Below are 19,677 nucleotides of genomic sequence, written 5' to 3'. Positions count from 1 at the left end.
AAATTGGAGTTCTGGAATCTGTTAAACACCTGTGGTCCACTATAATTTTCTTGTAGAATAAATTGCATAGAAGTGTTCTTTAGACTTTTACAGATCTGCCTGCAACCCCCTCTAATGATTTCTTTGTCTTAGCCCTGGGGATGATCTGCATAAAGGTAGGACTGCATATGTTGAACTCAAATCAGCTGAACTTCTCTTGCACTTATTTTCTCAGTCTACTTATTGAGCCAAAGGACTTGACTTCAAGTCAAATTAATTGAAGGTGTGTTGTTTAGTTTTCCCCTCCCCCCGACCAAGGTGAATGACAGCTCTCAACAGAGGCTATATCCTGCATGATGCTGAGGACTTTGGGCCCAATCCAGCAAAGAACTTAAGCCACTAAATAGGCTCAATAGCAGCAAAGGGACCACTCATGCTTAAAGTTAAACACATGCTGAAGTGTAGGTGAGCTGGGTTGTTTGCCATTTGATAGCGCATCTGCTGTAGGGTTTCCAACCCTGGTGGAGACTAACTTGTGTTAGAAACAGTGGGAATTTTTGAAAAACTTCCTGGTGCAGACAAGGCTCTTAATGTAACTGAAGGCTTCCCCCTTTATAGGTTGCACAATATTATCAGATCCATTCTGGACAAACGAATCACTGTGCTTGCATCTCATGGTTGCAGATAATATGAGAGTGCACTCTGGCATTGCTAAAGCATGAAGTGCATCAGCGATTGTGTTTAAGTTAGATGGTGTTTTGTTTCTAGCAGCAGCTTGTTTAAATAGGAGTCCATGTGATCCACTGGAGGGGGCACCGGCATTCAAGTCAGGAGACCTGGGTTCTATTTCCTGGTCTGCCCTAGCTGTGTGACTTTGGCAAATCCCACACCTCTCTGAGTCTGTTACCCTCCCATCCTATGGCTTGGCTGTTTAGTAGCAAGTTCTTTGGGGTACAGACAGTCTCTTGTGTGTATGTACAGTGCCTAACACAATGAGGTCCTGATCTTGGTTGGGGCCTCCAGCATGCTGTAATACAAATCATAATAAAGTAGTGATGTCATGAAGGGAAGGTTACTAATGTACTAGATCTTTAAGGGACAAACATGGTCAATCTATCTGTTACTTATGCCATCTATTGCCATACTATCTGAGCACCTCACAATCTTTAATCCTCATGATACCCCTATGAAATAGGGAAGTACTATCTTTCCCATCTCACAGGTGGGGAGCTGAGGCATGACGACGCTAAATGACTAGCCCAATGTCCTACAGGAACCTTATGGTAGAGCAGGGAATTGAGCCCATGTCTCCCAAGTTCCAGGCTAGTGGCCGAACCACTGACCTTCCTTCTAGTCTGGTAACAGCTTCCTTCCTCATTCTTTCCTGTAGTCATTACTGTCATAGTTAAGAGGGACTGCACCTGGGTTCCCCTCTCCAGGGCCCTGCAAGGGCACCCACTCTAGGCTCCAGGATCCTCAGACTTCACCTCTCTTGAGTGGAGACCTGCATGTCTCTACCTGCTGATAAAGGTATTTTCAGGCTGCACAGTTCATAGATTCATAGATACCAAGGTCAGAAGGGACCATAATGATCATCTAGTCTCACCCACCCATTCCTGCGAAAAAACTCACCTATGTCTGAGCTATTGAAGTCCTCAAATCGTGGTTTAAAGACTTCAAGGAGCAAAGAATCCTCCAGCAAATGACCCGTGCCCCATGCTACAGACAAAGGCGAAAAACCTCCAGGGCCTCGTCCAATCTGGCCTGGAGGAATATTCCTTCCCGACCCCAAATATGGTGATCAGCTAAACCCTGAGCATATGGGCAAGATTCCCAGCCAGATACTACAGAAAATTCTTTCCTGGGTAACTCAGATCCCACCAATCTAATATCCCATCACAGGCCATTAGGCCTATTTACCATGAATATTTAAAGATCAATTACCAAAATCACGTTATCCCATCATACCATCTCCTCCATAAACTTATCGAGTTTAATCTTAAAGCCAGATAGATCTTTTGTTCCCAACTGCTTCCCTTGGAAGGCTATTCCAAAACTTCACTCCTCTGATGTAGAAACCTTCATCTAATTTCAGTCTAAACTTCTTGGTGGCCAGTTTATATTCATTTGTTCTTGTGTCCACATTGGTACTGAACTTAAATAATTCCTCTCCCTCTCCTATATTTATCCCTCTGATATATTTCATAGAGAGCAATCGTATCTCCCCTCAACCTTCTTTTAGTTAGGCTAAACAAGACAAGCTCTTTGAGTCTCCTTTTATAAGACAAGTTTTCCATTTCTCGGATCATCCTAGTAGCCCTTCTCTGTACCTGTTCCAGTTTGAATTCATCCTTCTTAAACATGGGAGACCAGAACTGCACACAGTATTCCAGGTGAGGTCTCACCAGTGCCTTGTATAATGGTACTAAAACCTCCTTATCCCTACTGGAAATGCCTCTCCTGATGCATCCCAAGACCGCATTAGCTTTTTTTCACAGCCATATCACATTGGCAGCTCATAGTCATCCTATGATCAACCAATACTCCAAGGTCCTTCTCCTCCTCCGTTACTTCTAATTGATGCATCCCCATCTTATAACTAAAATTCTTGTTATTAATCCCTAAATGCATAACCTTACACTTCTCACTATTAAATTTCATCCTATTACTATTACTCCAGTTTACAAGGTCATCCAGATCCTCCTGTATGATATCCCGGTCTTTCTCTAAATTGGCAATACCTCCCAGCTTTGTATCATCCGTAAACTTTATTAGCACACTCCCACTTTTTGTGCCGAGATCCATAATAAAAAGACTGGTCCCAAAACTGATCCTTGAGGAACTCCACTGGTAACCTCCCTCCAGCCTGTTCAGTTCACCTTTCAGTAGCACCCGTTGTAGTCTTCCCTTTAACCAATTCCTTATCCACCTTTCAATGTTCATATTGATCCCCATCTTTTCCAATTTAACTAATAATTCCCCATGTGGCACGGTATCAAACACCTTACTGAAATCTAGGTAAATTAGATCCACTGCGTTTCCTTTGTCTAAAAAATCTGTTACTTTCTCAAAGAAGGAGATCAGGTTGGTTTGGCACGATCTACCTTTTGTAAAACCATGTTGTATTTTGTCCCATTTACCATTGACTTCAATGTCCTTAACTACTTTCTCCTTCTAAATTTTTTCCAAGACCTTGCATGCTACAGATGTCAAACTAACAGGCCTGTAGTTATCCAGATCACTTTTTTCCCCTTTCTTAAAAATAGAAACTATGTTAGCAATTCTCCAATCATACGGTACAACTCCAGAGTTTACAGATTCATTAAATATTCTTGCTAATGGGCTTGTAATTTCAGGTGCCAATTCCTTTAATATTCTTGGATGAAGATTATCTGGGCCCCCCGATTTAGTCCCGTTAAGCTGTTTGAGTTTCACTTCTACCTCAGATATGGTCATATCTACCTCCATATCCTCATTCCCATTTGTCATGCTACCATTTTCCCTAAGATCCTCTTTAGCCTTATTAAAGACTGAGGCAAAGTATTTGTTTAGATATTGGGCCATGCCTAGATTATCCTTAACCTCCACTCCATCCTCAGTGTTTAGCGATCCCACTTCTTCTTTCTTTGTTCCCTACCTATACTGTAACTCCCCAACTGCCTAAGCCAGCCTGCTTTCCTTTTCTCCTGAGACAGTAAAGAGTGTAATTGCCACAGTTATTAGTTACCCACAGCTCTCTAAGCAAGTGCTCTGAAAGTGGGTAATGTGTACACTCCCTATTCCCAAGTATTTTCTTGGAACCCCACTCAACTAAAAATTTGGACTTGACTTGTCCATTGTTTTAAGAGAGTTCTTGGAAGCACATAACACTTCCCAATGTCTACGTTAGTCCTGTCACCCCTAAAATATGAAATTCAGATGCAGAATCTGAACCAAGTTCAAATTTCCACAAAGTCTGGGGAGGTGGGTTTGACATGGTGGTCGAGTTCAACACATCCTAAAGAGAAGGAAGAGTCACAAAGCCGAGATTTGAATTTCCCAAAATCTCAGGAGCTAGATGTGGAGAGGGGGTTGATCTGGTGTTCTGGTTTGTCCTAATTCTAGATTTTGTCTGATCTGTTTCTAGAACCACAGTTTAATTGGTATGTAAGTACATATGTACCCATGTTATATCAAATAGGTTAATATAGAATCATATACTTTTACAGAATGAAACATTTTCTGCAGGTGCAAATTCTTAGAAAAGTAATTCCAGGGAGTCTTAAAAAAGTAATTCCATTCCATTCTGAATCATTTCTCTAGGAAAAGGCAATGATTTTCAAATTAAGGGCTGGTGTCTCTCAGGTGTATCTGTGCAAGAGCAGCTCCTGTTAAGGAAACTAAATATGCAAGTACACTCAGCAACTCTATCTTAGATGCTGTGTTCTAGGAAAATGTTTTAATATGAGGTTCCCAATATGTTGCCCATGGAATTCTGACATGTGACTTTTAGTTTTAATCTCCCCTTTAACTGCAGAATGAGGATAAAGCTCATCAGCTGAAAGTTTCTATTGCTGGGGATTAGACCTGCAGCAACTTCTACCATGGATGATAAGGGGCTGGGAACTACAGCGTTAACTGTGATGTTATTACTGTCTTACCCCAAACTCTTGAAGTAATCCAGAAAAAAATTGTTCCTAATGTTTTTAGGGATTGATACAACAATCAGTTCCATGCAGATTTTGGAAACGCAGCAAAAAATTGACCGTCGCTATTGTAGTAAAGGTCTACAGTGCAGGTGGGTGAAATATTTTGTTACATTTTATTAGTGTGATGAGGTATGAATGCCATTAAGGTGGCATTGGTGCCTGCCTGTCCTCTCATGTGTTTTGATAAATATCCATTCCATTTTTCAAAGTTAATTGCAAATATTATTGTTTAAAAGAGACTTTTTACAGCATAATCGATTAAATGTTTTTTCTTAATCCAGATATAATTTTCATACTCATGCAGACAAGCTTCATGAACTCTTTGGTGTTAATGTTGTCCCTTTATTGTTGCCAACATTTAGGTCTGGAAATTACAGCTATGTTATTCCTGTTAACAAATACACGCCCATCAATGTAATACTCTCATTGGAAATCAAGTAAGTACAATCAATGCAAGTGTCTATAGAAAAAAATGTGCTCTGGGCTTTAGAATGAAATTGCTTCTGCCTGATTATTCTGGACCCCAGATGAAACTCGTTCCTGTGCAGAGGGCCAAGACTATGTCTAGGCATAACTTAAGTCTTTGAAATAGCTCTGCAGTGGGATATACTGCATCAGGCTAGTGCCAGCACTCTGCACAAGGATGCATTTCATCCACTGAGATAGATGTTAAAATGTGATCGTCTTGGACCCAAATCCTATAGATAAGCCCATATGTAACTTTACTCACTGTACATAAGCATCTGAAGGATTGGGGCCTTCATTTATTGTGATTTTTCTTAATGAAGGAAATTTTAATTAAGAGACTAGAAAATAGTTCCTGTCCTTACCTATGCCATGGGGCAGAGCTAACCAACAGCAAAGCTCTTGGTCAGCAAAGGCTTCTCGTCTTGAACATAGGTCGAATTCCATTCTGTTCTCTCAGAAGTAACCGGTTCTTCTGCTCCTCTTCTCATCCAGTGAAGGCTGATCCCACTCAAAACAGTTGTTGAATTGGGAATGCTCAGTTCTGCCTCATGACATTTCATTACTCTGATCTCTCAGAATTCCAAGGCAGAGTTTTATGAAGCTAATGGAACACGCTTTAAAGGCAATCTGCTGACCTCACATACAAACATTCTTGCTTGTAAGATTAGCGTGACCATAACAGGACTCCTACTGAAGTGGCTGTGCATCATCTCAAGTGGTAGAAAGAAATCTTTTGTTTAAGCGTGTGACTTTATATGCAAATGTTGCAGCCCTCATGCATGGATATGAATGTGTCATGCTCATAGTTTTAGAAAATAGGGTGCTGAACTTATTGTCATGCTCCCGCTGTGTTCTCCAGTTCTTTAGCTCTGAATGTATTTGTGACCTTTCACTTACAAAACAAACCACAGAAATCCACAGACAATCCACATTTAATTACATGTGTTGTTGTTATATCCAAATACTATGCTCTTATTTCCACTAAATAAAATAAAGTGAAGCCAACATACACTATTGCAACCTATCTAGGGCACAGTATGTGGCATGCGTATTATACACTTGTACAATTGCTGTTGTACAAATGTCTAAGTAAAGTTGTACAACTGTGCTTGCCAAGCAAGCCCTTTTTTCTCCTCCCAGAAAAACAACCCTACGTTTTTATGCGACCTTGCTGCTTCCATTTTTCTTTCACCTGTTGCCTCATCCAATTTCTTCTGGGTCTGTTTTTTTTTCTGACCCTCAAGTCCTATCATGGCCACCCAGGCTGGCAGGATTGGAACGGCATGACCATCTTCAGATACTATTGGAAGAGGAGGGGAGCAGGGTCTTTTCTGTTGAAGGATTCTGACTGGAATTCTCTCCTTGGGCCAATGTTGATCTGTGACCTCAATCAGGGCAAAGCGCAGGATGTGCTTGTTCCCTTTTTAATTGTGTGCATGTTTGTGCACAGCAGGATTGTGGTTCTTTGTGAAAGTTCCTGTTCTAATGTGTGTGTTTGGCTTGTCTTCTGTCAAGTTTTGTTTACTGTCTTATTATGGTGCCCAAAGGTTTTCTGGCCCTGGGGAATGATAAACTAAAGCACGTAGTTATTGTTGTTTTGGAGAGATTGAAATATGCTATAGCCTTCGGTATGAACATTCTTTAGTGTTGGAGAAGTTTATATGCAGACATGGATTTGGCTTTGCAGTTTGATGGGCTGAACCAAAACTGCAGATGCTAACTCTCCCAGGAAAGAGTCCAGATCATGATTAGAGTTTCTGAGCCTCCAAAACCCTAATTTCCTTTATTTTGGCCACTACAGGGCGTGTCTATATTGTAGCTGGGGGTGTGAATGGCAGCTCGTGTGGACGTGCCCACACTAGCTGTCCTCTGGCTAGCTCACTAATAATAGAAGTGAGGTTGCCATGGCGTGAGCTGCACATGTGAGTATACACTCAGGGGAGTGAAATGGGCACTGTGCCATGTCCTTACTTCTATGTGTAGCGCTTTAGGGGCATGTCCACATGAGCTGCCCTTCACACCCCCCCCCAGCTGCAATGAAGACATTACCCCTTAAGAATTTGTTTTAGTTTTTTTTTTCCAGTCTGTCTTTCAGTTCCAAGCAGCAAAGTAGAACCCTGGATTCTTTTTTTCTTGAAGCACTACAGAGCCATTAATCGTCTTTCAATGCAAAGTCGCTTTTGGAAATATGTGTTCCCATCAGCCACGAAACAGAAAGAAACGGGAGGCTTTCCAGGAAACCACCCAGGTAACGCTTTCCTGAATTGCAAAGCTAAAATGAAAATGGAGGCAAACCCAGGAATACATGTTCAATGTCTCCATGAACTTGGCCCTGGGAGGCATTAAGCAAAGAAATAATTTGTAACTAGTCTCGCCTTCTGTCAAATCATTTGGCACTTCTTAAAGACATCCCTGCATGCATCTTTCTGAGACAACCCTGAAACCTAAATTGCATGGGACTGTGGGCCTCAGTGATGCATTTTGGGATGTCTTTAGGAACTGCCAGTATATGTTATAGATGAGACGATAAAACTTTGAAAAGGTTAGTCATAACTCATGTATCTGCTGAACGTCCCTCCCCAGTACAGGAGATGGAGACATTTGGGTTTTAATTCTGTGAAGCTGTGGGTGCTTAACTCCCTTCCCCAGCAGAAGGCCATCCTGGGGTGATCAAAGCACAGAGATGTGTTGGGGGTCGGGGACAGAAGAGCCTACACTCAGGAACTCTAGGTACATGCAAAGGCAGCAAAAGCAAGCCAACAAATCTCTAGTTTCAGTCAATTCCGCACTTGTGGGTGCTTGAAAAATATCAATGAAAAACTGATACAAGATTAAAATCCTCAAATTATTTTGGCAAACATATTAGGCCAAATTCTGCTCACATTTTAATGGTGGAAATCCAAACTAAAATCCAAATCTAATAGTTAGTCTGCATTTGCACTGGTGTAAATGAAAGTAGAATTTAACCCGTTAGTGCAAATCAGTTTGCTGCTGCACATTGCAAAAACTAAATTAATGATGCTTTAAGGCTCCCATTGGGCTCTTGTGAGGATGGCTTTTTCCTGTCTTCATTTCTCCTCTGGCCTCTGTAGACTCACTCAAATATAAAATGCATGTTACATACCACTTGGGGTGCATGGACCCTCACAAACTTCAGAGCTGAAACTCTCCACTGGTGGTAAATACCTAATGGAGGAAGATGTAACACGATAGGACTCTGGGGTGTTCGCCACCGTGGCCACATGGTGATGAAGTCCCCCACCCCCAAGTCCATGTCCATACTACTGCTTCCACTGCTAGTGAATTATGACTTTTAGGTGAAATCCTGGCTCCATTGAAAACAAAGGTAAAACTGCCATTTAGTTCAGTGGGGCCAGGATTTCACCTATAAAGCAATGTAGAGAGAAGCTTGCTGTGTGTAGGTGAGAATTATTTTCATGTATTCTCTGGGATGTCTTGGGGGGAATAGAAGTTGTCCCAAACACCTGAACTTTTCTCACCATCCAAGCCAGTTGGAGGTCTGATCCTGCCAGGTGCTGGGCACTCACTCACAGAGAGATGAGTGCCCTAAACTCCCATCAACTTCAATAAGAATTGAGGCAGCTCAATACCTCACAGGAATGGGTATTTAGTCTTTATTGTACCTGCCTGGAAGTGCGTCCGCTAGCTTAAAAAAAGGGTGGGGGTGGGGAATAAAGGTGGTAGAAAATTTGAAAATAAAATTCTAGGGCAAACCTACATGTCATGAACACTTGGGAGTCGTGTTTGGCCCATTACACATCTGCTTTTAGCTTGGGGAACATGCATGCTCCTCACACCCTGCATTCTTAAGTATTATTAAATTGCTTACTTGCTGCTGTGCTGATCAGCTGGACCCCTGTCTTCCTCCACCTGCCCAAGATGATTTTCAAATGCCATTGAAAAAGGTGTAGGTTGCTGTGGCTACAGCCAATCATCAGGTACAAGCGAATGAAGATCCTGGGAGCTCTGACCTCCAGCTGTATTTCCAGCAACCCCTGAAGCTGTGAGTCAAACCCAGAGAGTCGCCATATCTGCCCACATAGGGATGTCATTGAGACTGACTGCCAGCAAAGCTAGTCAGGCTTAATGTGTCAACTTGAAATTCACATCAAAGGACTAAAGCTATCTAGTTTGACCCACAGGTAAGAAACTGCTTCCAGCAGCTGTAACAGTGAGTCATTCAAGGTTGGCATGAGTCAGAATAAAAATGCTGCTATTGAAAGTATTTGTTTTCAAGCTTATTTTCCTGAGCGTAGAGAGATTTAGTCCGCAGTGGTTAGTAGCCCAGCAGTCAGCTGGCCTCTGAACAATTTTCACCTAAAATTTATAATGTGCATAATACCTATTGCCCCAGGGCAAGAGGGGTAGCTGGGACTTTATTGATATTTGTGAGGTCCTTGAATGAAATGTGAGTGCCAAGTCAAACCATCATAACATTGTTCTTCCTGGAAACAGTGGGGTTGAATTATCCCTATACAATCTCAGGGAAAAGTGTCAGAGCCAAAATACATTACTTGCATTTGTGTGTGGTAGAGTGTTGTATCACACACACAACCAAATCGTGCATGCGTACATCTTCTTGCAACAGTCCTGGAGTGAAGACACTGCTTTATGCCTTGGGGGAATACATAGAAGCCTGTGCACACCCAGGGTATTAGTCCTGCTGCGGCTTGTTAATCAGCTGAATCACGTTTACCACTATTGCACTTTAAACTTTACAGAGCACTTTGGCACCTCTGGAAAATGTCTAGTTTCCTAAAGGAGTCTAGGGGGAGCTCAGTTATTCACAGCCAGCCTAGAATGCTGGGAGCCAAATGTCTGTCAATTCCTGAGCTGATCAGAACAAAACCCATTCAGAACATTAAAAGTCAGCACTTTCCTTTTGTCTTTAAGTGTGCTGACTTCTCTCACTGTAGCTATCAAGTCTTATTGCAATGACTCATACAGCATTTGGCAGTGAAATGCTTTCACAGCCTATCCTTCTCTCCAATTGAATGTAAAATGAGGTTATCAAATTTCTCTCTTTTTATAATTCATTATCTAGGGATGTCAGCATATTTGGATTCTCCCTGTAACTTGGTGGTATGACAGTGCATACCATTTCCGAGTAGCTGCACCGGTAAGCCTTTTTCAAATGGGAAATTATCCAAAAGACAAATGACATTTTAGCTGTGATTAGTTTCTACATTAATCTCCTTTATTTTTCTCCTGCAGGATCTTGCAAACTGTTCAACAGATCCAAATTATGCTGGGATATTTTTTACTGATTACTACTTCTACTTCTATCGACAGTGTAACTAAAATATTGCTGATCATTCTGTTTACTGGGGGGGAGGAGGGGAAGAGGAAGATAATACTTATGGTACCAAAAAGACTATTGTCTTAGTAAAAGTTTGCAAATGAAATGAGATGTGTGGAATGTTTCCTAGTTTTTGTTTAACCATTAACTTTTAGAGACAAGTGGGCAAAAATAAATTATTTGACTGTAGTCCAGGCTCTGCATGTCAAGTCATTACTTGTAAAAGGATGTGATTTCTGAAAATCAATGGAGAGCTTGATGTGTAGATATTAAAGGGTTCCACTGCTCTTAGCAATGCTATAAAATAAAGTAAATGGGGAAAAAATAGTGGCATTCTAATATACTTCAGACTGTTCAGAAGATTTTGACATAATAAAAATATCAGTTGCAGCTGAGACTTGTTTTTGTCCTACAAGCATCTACCTTCCATTATTGTCTGCCTCCTTCTTTATAGTATATATGATTTCTACCAAACAAAAGCTTTGTTATAGTGGAGGTTGTACAAGTACAAAATCTCATTGACGTAATAGCGATAAGTTTAGGAAACCTCGTTCCACAGTGTGTGCAATTACTTCTCTGCGTCGTGGGCCAACACACCTGTGCTAACATCACACTTAGCAACAAATGTACAACTTAAAACACCAGTGATGTTGATGCTAGAATGAAGTGTATCTTTCAGACATGATCTTTTGGTTTGATCTGTGCAGAAGAATATATCCTTGGTTATTTTTTGGAGTGTGTCACAGATCCACAAGATCTGTGCTATGCCCCAGCTTTTAAGCAGTCTCTTGGAGAAACCACTTCAGTGGGCCAACCCCAAGAGTTTTCCCCTCAAGTAAGTCACTTTCATGCACATCATTCTTTAAAAAGTTACAGAAAATTCCCATTTTGTTACAATGTGTAAAAGACGTGTCAGTGTGCTGGAAGAGTGAGAGAACAGGAAAATGATAATGGGATGCTGTGCATAGTTTTGTAAGATAGACGTGTACTTGGTGGTATCTACATTCTTCTATGTTTAGGAAAATTGTTTTTTAAAGATAAGGTTAGGATGACTGTCACTTAAGTTGTACGTTTGCTGTTGAGATAGAGGAAGTACATGAACTATGAGTAGTGGATGCTGTCAATAAGTGGGTATAAAAAAAATTATTTGTGTTGGGGAGGGAAGAGAAAAAGGAATATAATGGTGATATTCTAGATTTTGGGAAATTGATGAAATATACATGTGAGCAATCTTAATTCTATTTTAAATCTATTGTTTGTTTTTTGGGAAATTTTTCTGGTTTCTAAATAAACATAAAAATGCTAATATATATTCAGATGTTTAGCCATGAGGGAAAAAGCTCTGAAGAAAATCTTGCCTCTAAAAATCAGTTTACTTTAATCTTTGACCACAAACACTAAAATGTCTTAATTGTAATTGTATGGCTACTGCCTGACATAGGGCAGAGTTAAGGTTGTCTGGGTGCCTTAAGTTTGTATCCTCTTTAATCCTTAACTCTGAACTTCCTGGGTTTATAGAAGTTTGGGGATAATTGCAACCTCCCTGAAATTTTTTACTCACAAATGACTAGCAGAAACTCTCAACCTTGACTCCATCTTAATCTAGTTTTTTGCCAGGGAATATGTCATATAGATGACATATTCTATAATAGCCTGGAAATGGGCTTGATATGGAAGTCTGGATCCAAAAGGATTCAGAATCTGGACAAAACCAATTTCTGCTTTTAGGTTTCAGAGGAGAATCTCCTAAATTGATGGTTGTCTCTTAAAAATTACACATGCTCGCCATCAAACACATCACAATACACATGCATTTTTAACAAAACTGTAGATCAATAGGCCTACCTGCTTTTCATTGGATATTGTTCTTGGTAGATATATTGTTCTAACTGACCTGTAGCACTGCAGTGGGAGAACATGGGTTTTCCACAATTTAACTTCATCAAAACAAACCTCTGGCTAATGCTAGTGGAGACCCCCCCACAACATTTTTGTGAAACATTTTCATGCTGTATTTTGTGCAAATTGAATTTTTGACAAATTTTAGTTGAAAATTCTGAAAGTTTCAACCAGTTTCACCCATGGCACATTTATCTAGCAACTCTCCTTTTAGGACTTGATGCAGGTTCAAAGGAATGGCTGTTGTGCAGAGGCCCATGTTCTAAGTTGTCCAACGTAACAAAAGTCCAACTCTTATTGATTATTTATAAAGTAAGCAAAAGTTTGAAACTGACTAGTACAATACAAATTGGATAGTCTAAGTTAAAATAATTGTGATGATGGGTCTTCACAGCTTTTGGGAAAGTCTCAACTTGGTGTGACAAGCTGAGATTCTAGAAAGGGGAGGAAATGTTTATAGTTAAATAACCGTGTCTTTTGGTTCGTTACTTTTAAATGGGATGAGGCTGTCACTGACATCATCTTGGACACTGAGCTTACATGGAAATGTAGATAAACCGGCTCAGGCTGAAGCCCAACCCCCTCCCCACCTCTTCCATCCATGTAAGCACTTAGGACCCAGGTCCCAGAATCTGGTGGAGGATAAGTCCAAGCCTAAATCCCTCTGGGACTTGGGTCCAAATGTTATCATTTTGCAGTGCGGACGGAACATAGGCCTGGGTTCTCAAGACTCATGCCCTTAGAGACCACCAACACTATCCCATAATTCCATGTGCCAGTGTTCCTAACCCATCCCAAAAGTAGCCTATTGACTCCCAGGAAATGGAAGCAACCCCTCTGGTGCAAGTACAGCTGCTCAGCATTTAACCCTTCCGTTTGATTCTGACCACTGAGCTGCAGACAGAGATAACTGTCTATGGCCACTGACAGGAAGAAGTCTTTGACAAGTGTGCTGCTATCTGGCCACTGAATGACAGTCAGATGCTGGTAAATCTCTGGTGTGAGATGAGCATGACACTCAAATTCAGTCAGAGTCCCAGAAATGACCATGTGTACCAAGAAGTAGTGAACATGTTGACAGTGTTGGAGATTCACTGGACCTATGACCAATGCAGAGAGCAAGTTAAGCAACTCGAGAGAGTGCTGGAAAGTCAGGGATGAGAACAGCATCTCGGAGAACTCACCATCATCCTGCCTCTTTTATGAGGACTGTGACCAGGTGCTCGATATTATGCCAAACACTGATCCCGCAGCAGTTCATTATAGCCTGGTCAGCCAGGATGGTGAGCTTCTGACCCCCAAATCCAATATAGCACTGGAGGGGAGCCAGCAAACAGTGGCTCAGGCTAGCAAAGTGACTCTGATGCTCATACAAGTCCCCAAGGAGGCTTTGCTGATTGAGCATCTGCCACGTGTCCTGGATCCAAACCTGGAAGAATTTGATGACCCGCAGGAGGAGCAGCTGGTCACAGAACAGGCAGCAGAAACAGACTAAGCAGAAGTAGCCCTGGAGCCTGGTAATTTTCTGGCTTTGTTGTTGTTTAATGTACAAATGGGACTGATTTCCAGTTTGAACAATTTTTGAGCAATGCAATTTTTGTTACAAGTCATGGGTAGCAGCGTGTATTTGGCAATAGAGAAGACTTCACGCCAGCACCATGGCATTATGCCCCACACTACAACGTGGAATTCAAAATGAAGACCGGGAAGTCAAACAACAGTTAAGCATTTCGTGTTACATTTTTACCTGATATGCATACATTCTTACAAAGATGTGCTGGGGTGTTTAGAGTAAGAATCTTGTATTGCCTTCCTTTTCTGAGTACACAGAATTTTTGAGCTTGACGTTCCAAAGGCACTTTTCTCTGAGGATGTTCTGAACCTTTTTTGAAGTACTGAGGCAATAATGCACTGATATATATCTGCTTTCAGGCCCTTCTACCTTTGCAGCTCAGTCTCAGTCCAACAGGAGCCTGGTTTTTCAAACTGTCAGAGAGTGGTCCAAGAGGAAGCGTTTCCTCAATTGCCTTAGGGTTGATATCCTGGATAGGCCAATAAGCTAGTCAAATACCAAAGGAAAAAGGATTCACAACAAATGGAAATGCCCAGGCAGGCTGTGGAGCATGAGGAGAACACGGCAGTGCACAAGGAAAGATTTTCAGTGCAGTTTCTAGCACAGGAACATCGCTTGCGGGAGGAAGATAAAGCACAGCAGCAAGACCTGTTTGAGAGGCTGCTTGCACTAATGGCTGCAAGAGTTCAGACTCCTGCTCCAACTGCACCACATCCTGAGTCCTCTTCACGGTACCAGGTCCTCCAGATCAGCAATGCATTGGACAATACCAGGGTTGGGTGGCCTATGCAACCATGACTGAATGGTAGTTAGACAGGAAAATGTACCTCCTGTAATTCTTCATTCCTTTGCAGTGGCACCAAGTGTGTGCTAAACATAGTAGAAACAGACAGGAGAATGGTAAACCAGAAGGGACACACAAGTAGAGGGTTTAATTATTTGCAGGGACAGAACATACCTGAAGATGTGTGTTTGCTGTGTAAAACAAAGGTGACCATTTATGTCACTCTTATTTCCACTGTTATACCATTCCACAAACCTTATACAAAGTGTATCATATAAGGTGTCAATGGAAAAGTTATGATTTGCTAAGTTCAATTATCCTGTTTATATGCATGTATCATCTTTATATCTGAAATCATGAATATTAGCTATGTACTTGTATCTTACACGTGTGTTGTATTCCTGGGTGACATCCCCCAGATAGAAGTTACATCAAGGCTAGACAGCTGTGTGTTAATGACCCCGCTCATCAAGGACATTCGGCTCTCACAATGGGCCATTGAAGAAACTCATCCCATCCAGATGGCTCTTCCTGAGGATGCCTCAGACAGGGAGGGGCCAATGGCCGCTCCCTGTGAGTCACAAGCCATGTAAGGACATGTGATATGCTCATGTGACCCTGGACTCCATCTTGGGCCAGTAACTTTCCAAAAACAGGGGAGGTGGGCTTTGTTTGGGACAGTAAACTTCCATGCACTGGGCAGAGGATATAAAAAGGCATGTGAGCCATCTTCATTTTCTTCATTCTTCAGCATCATTTCTCTGGCGGGATTTCTAACAAGGAAGGACTGAACAAGGACTGATGACCCCCAATCTGTTTGGGTGATTCCAGAGAGACTTTTGCAAGATAAGTTTATTCCATCACTGCTACAAACCTAATATAAGAACTTTGCAACCACTTGCATGATTCCTTAACCATTCAATAACTCTTTTCTTTCTATTTTTAATTTAGTTTTTACTTACTAAAGGATTGGCATCAGCATGATTATTGGGCAAGATCTGAGTTTTATATTGACCTGGCTAAGTGACTAATCCCTGGGGATTATAGGGACTTTATAACTGATGAAATTGGTTTTCAGTTACCACTCATCATAAAGTCCAGTGTCTGGGTGGTGAGAGAAGGGCTGGAATGCCCAAGGAGATTGCATCTCTGACTCCTTGTTAACAAGTGTGGTGAGACAGAAGTTCACTTTTGTTCCTGGCTTGGTATAATCTAATGATAGAATAACCATCAGTTTGAGGTGAATGTGCCCCATTTCTCAGCAGTCTGTCCTGAATTTGACATTCTCAGCTGTGACTCAGAGGCATGGTGACAAGATGTACTTACATGAGCATTCAAAGGCTACAGCAGGCACTTTAGTAGAGGGCTAGACTACTCCTATTTAGTATGATCAGATCTGGATTTCAAACTACGATGACATCCCATAGTAATACTTGGGTTAACATTTTTACTTGACTTTCAAATAAACCACCTAGCCAACTCTTGATTCCTTCAAAAGAAACATCTTCAAAAACACTGTTGGAATTTCTCAGCTTTAAACACATTGGTCCAGCCAGCGAGACCACTCTGTGTTACTGATTCAAAAGTTGTTTTTGGCAAATTGCCCTACACAGAACTGAAAGCAGATTCTAGGTCCCATCATTCACACATGTTCCCCTGAAATTGAGAACTACTGGGCATCATTGGCATAAACTAGACAAGATTGTCAAAAGTCAATGTTTAATCACATTTTATAGGGTCTTCCTTCCGGATTCAGACAAGATTCCCATTGAAGATCATTACCAGAGTAAACTTTGAACTCCACACTTAAAAATGTGAGAAAACAGTCCAGTGGGGATCAATCATTTCTTAGCTTACAAATATTTGTCATCTTATTTTTCCATCATATGGGTGGAATGGGAATACTGTATCAGTGCATAATCACCTTGCATGCCATGGAAGGAGGCAGGGAGAGGTGGGGTGCATTAGTCCGTGAGCACAGAAGTGGCACAAGAATGTCCACGTGGCATGATAAATTCTCTCTGCTTCACTCATGCAGTTGAATCTTTTGCCCTCATATGTAAAGGAAGATGTGCATGAGTCCTGTGAGGGAGCCAAGCAGCTGGCTGACTTGTACTCAGTTCTGGCCCCTCTACTCAGGTGTGGAGAGTGCCTGGGGCAGAAAAAGTAAACCAAAGCAGGAGTAACTGAAGTTACTCATATGAGAGAGCAGATAGGATTGGATAGGAGAGTAGCTCTGTCTAGTTCCTAGAGGTGAGTAACGTTCCCTCTCACATTTGCACATCAGGTCTCTGGTTTCTCACTCTGGTTGTGGTAGCCATGGCGATTTACAATAATTGCTACCCTGTTCTTCTGCTGTGAGGTGTCTTATGGCTATTTGCTGTAAACATTGTTTCTTACATACTTCTCATGTTTCTCTCGTGCTTCATGCATTTGGCTCTATGGACTTCCCTATGCACACAGTGTGCATTGCTTTTTTATGTTAACTGTGCTATTATCATTGGAATACAGTAAGTGCCTCCAAAAGACCTTAGCACAATTGTGACCTGAGTACCTCTGTATTTATTTGTGTAACTTAAAAACAGATCAGCTACTCTGTATAGTAGCTGCTGCTTCAAGGTACACAGGGAAATCATATGAGAGATCAGAACTGAATTTCATATGTGATGCAAGATTTTTGAGGCTGAATTTCAGGATATTTGTTTCCTTATGTGAAGACCTCATTCTTGTTAAACATAGTGTCCCGTGCTTATGAAGCAGCAGTACAGACATATTGTGAAAACTCGCATGATAGAAACTGCAAAGTCTCTTACACTGATTATGATCTTCATCTTGGACTAGCTCCACTGAATGGCACATACGCAGCTAGCTGCACTGGAAACGTGTAACTAAAGCCAAACTCTTCTACCTTCCAACAGGGTCAAGGGAGGCTTGCTTCTTAGAGGAAAGAATCCAAAATGGGGATTGCAGCTAGGGAAGATGCAGCAAAACCCTGCAGTTTGCCCTGTATTGTCATGTAGTTTTGTCCCACCTGCTGATTGGCAGCACTAATGCAGTTTGTTGTGCTTTTTAAGGTCTCCTGTAAAGCTGCCTCTAGTCTATTGTGGAAAAATGTACTTTCAAAAAATTTCTAAGACGTATACAGCAGACGGTTTGCTCAGTCTTTTCTCCTCTTATTGTTCAGATCAACAAGAATAGCCACACTATGCTTGAAACCAGGATTTTGGAGCAACCAAAGTAAAGGTAGCCCTGATTGATCTATCCCAGCTTTTACATAAGACCCAGGACCTTCTCAGACAGGATATTTGGGGCAGGTTTAGTCTGTGCTATGCAGGTATGCAGCCAGGATGGATGGTTTAAATTTAAAAAAGCTGCTAACTTTTATCTCAAGTGGTAAATGTAAGAGAGAATGAGTCTTGGGGCTGCCAGCGAAGTCAGTGATAGCCGCCAGTGCTTAGCCCTTATCAAAATGAACCCCCCCCTTCTATTTAGTAGCCAAGACGTGAATTTAGGTGCCTAACTTTAGACCCCAGGTTTGAACATTTTGGTCTTAAGTCAAGGTGCTCATTAATCTCGGATGCAGCTGTCTACTATGTAAACACACATTTAGAATATATGCAGTAAAAATCGTTATGAACAGTGGTTATAGAGCAACTTAAAGAACCACTTTCCACTGCTAAATACCTCTGTTGGTTAGCAGCCCTCTCTTTCTGCCCTTCTGTCTCTCTCACGCGTGCCCACACACAGTCAGACAGACAGCAAATCATGACCATGTTATGGATTTGTTTCATGATAATTTTTTAAAGCTGTTATTAGTGGTTTTGAGTTCTGAGTGGATTACTTGTGAAACTGAGATATTTATAAATATCCCAGTCTACTCACACACAGTTGCAGTAACGGAATACAATTCAAAGGCACTAAAATCAAGCTACTAAAACACTGGTACTTCTTAAGAATAGAATCTATAAGGGCATCCACACAATAGTTACGTACTTTATGCTTAAACACACAGATAAATATTGCTGCTGCCTCTCAAATCAAGCAACAGGAAGTTCCAAAAACCTTTTCATTAGCAGCACTCAAATCACTGGCAGTCTGCTTACCTCCATACAAGACATTCAGGGAGTCATGGTCCCAGCCTTGATGAGTTTACACTCTAAATATACAGACACAAATTGTACTACTGGCTGACTAAAAGATGAGTCTTTAATAGATGCCAGATGATGTCAGCAGGTCACTGGGTAACGTGTGACCAGATTGGCTGAGAGTTTAAAAATGTCAGCAAGGCAGTATAGTATGAAATAAGTACATTTGGTATGGATTCAATGTAGGCACAACCATTTTTAATGCTCTCACATATCTTAAAATAGTCAAATTGCCTTTTGCAAATGTAATCTCTCCCTCTCCCCCCGCTTCCCAAATAGCTTGTTTGACTGGCCTTAGATTTCTTTGCCCAAATTTCATAAAAATTGGCATTTTCAGTCAAAGTACAAGCGCTGATTTAAAATAATAGGTTTTATAATGGAAATCCTGACCCAGTTTTAACCTTCCTTGCCATAGTCCTGGAACAGGCTGGGGAGTCTACCCAGGGTCAGTCAATGTGGTAGTGGAACAGAGGCCTTTTATTACTATTTGGCCTAAATTCAGAGAGCCTGTTTTCCCCAACAGCTGACCACAGCCACAGCGCTGGAGAGGAGCAGACTTATAGATTCATAGATACTAAGGTCAGAAGGGACCATTCTGATCATCTAGTCTGACCTGCACACGCAGGCCACAGAATCTCAACCACCCACTCCTGTGAAAAATCTCACCTATGTCTGAGCTATTGAAGTCCTCAAACTGTGGTTTAAAGACTTCAAGGAGCAGAAAATCCTCCAGCAAGTGATCCGTGCCCCATGCTACAGAGGAAGACAAAAAACCTCCAGGGTCTCTTCCAATCTGGCCTGGAGAAAAATTCCTTCCCTAC

General features: G+C 41.5%; 1 protein-coding gene across 1 annotated transcript in view; it reads left to right on the top strand.

Annotated features, from left to right (window-relative positions):
- Positions 1-10,937, top strand: part of MYRFL (myelin regulatory factor like) — a 73,643-nt gene extending 62,706 nt beyond the window's left edge. Inside the window, exons 21-25 of the mRNA XM_038372943.2 lie at positions 4,669-4,756; positions 5,030-5,104; positions 7,275-7,383; positions 10,201-10,275; positions 10,371-10,937. Coding sequence (XP_038228871.1) covers positions 4,669-4,756; positions 5,030-5,104; positions 7,275-7,383; positions 10,201-10,275; positions 10,371-10,457 — 434 coding nt within the window. The 3' untranslated portion in view covers positions 10,458-10,937. The remainder of the gene's footprint in view (positions 1-4,668; positions 4,757-5,029; positions 5,105-7,274; positions 7,384-10,200; positions 10,276-10,370) is intronic.
- The last annotated feature ends 8,740 nt before the right edge of the window (positions 10,938-19,677 follow it).

This window comes from Dermochelys coriacea, chromosome 1 (assembly GCF_009764565.3).
Source record: "Dermochelys coriacea isolate rDerCor1 chromosome 1, rDerCor1.pri.v4, whole genome shotgun sequence".
In the NCBI taxonomy this organism is placed as follows: domain Eukaryota; kingdom Metazoa; phylum Chordata; order Testudines; family Dermochelyidae; genus Dermochelys; species Dermochelys coriacea.
Note: the sequence above shows the minus strand (reverse complement) of the source record. Positions and strands in the feature narration are given on the sequence as shown.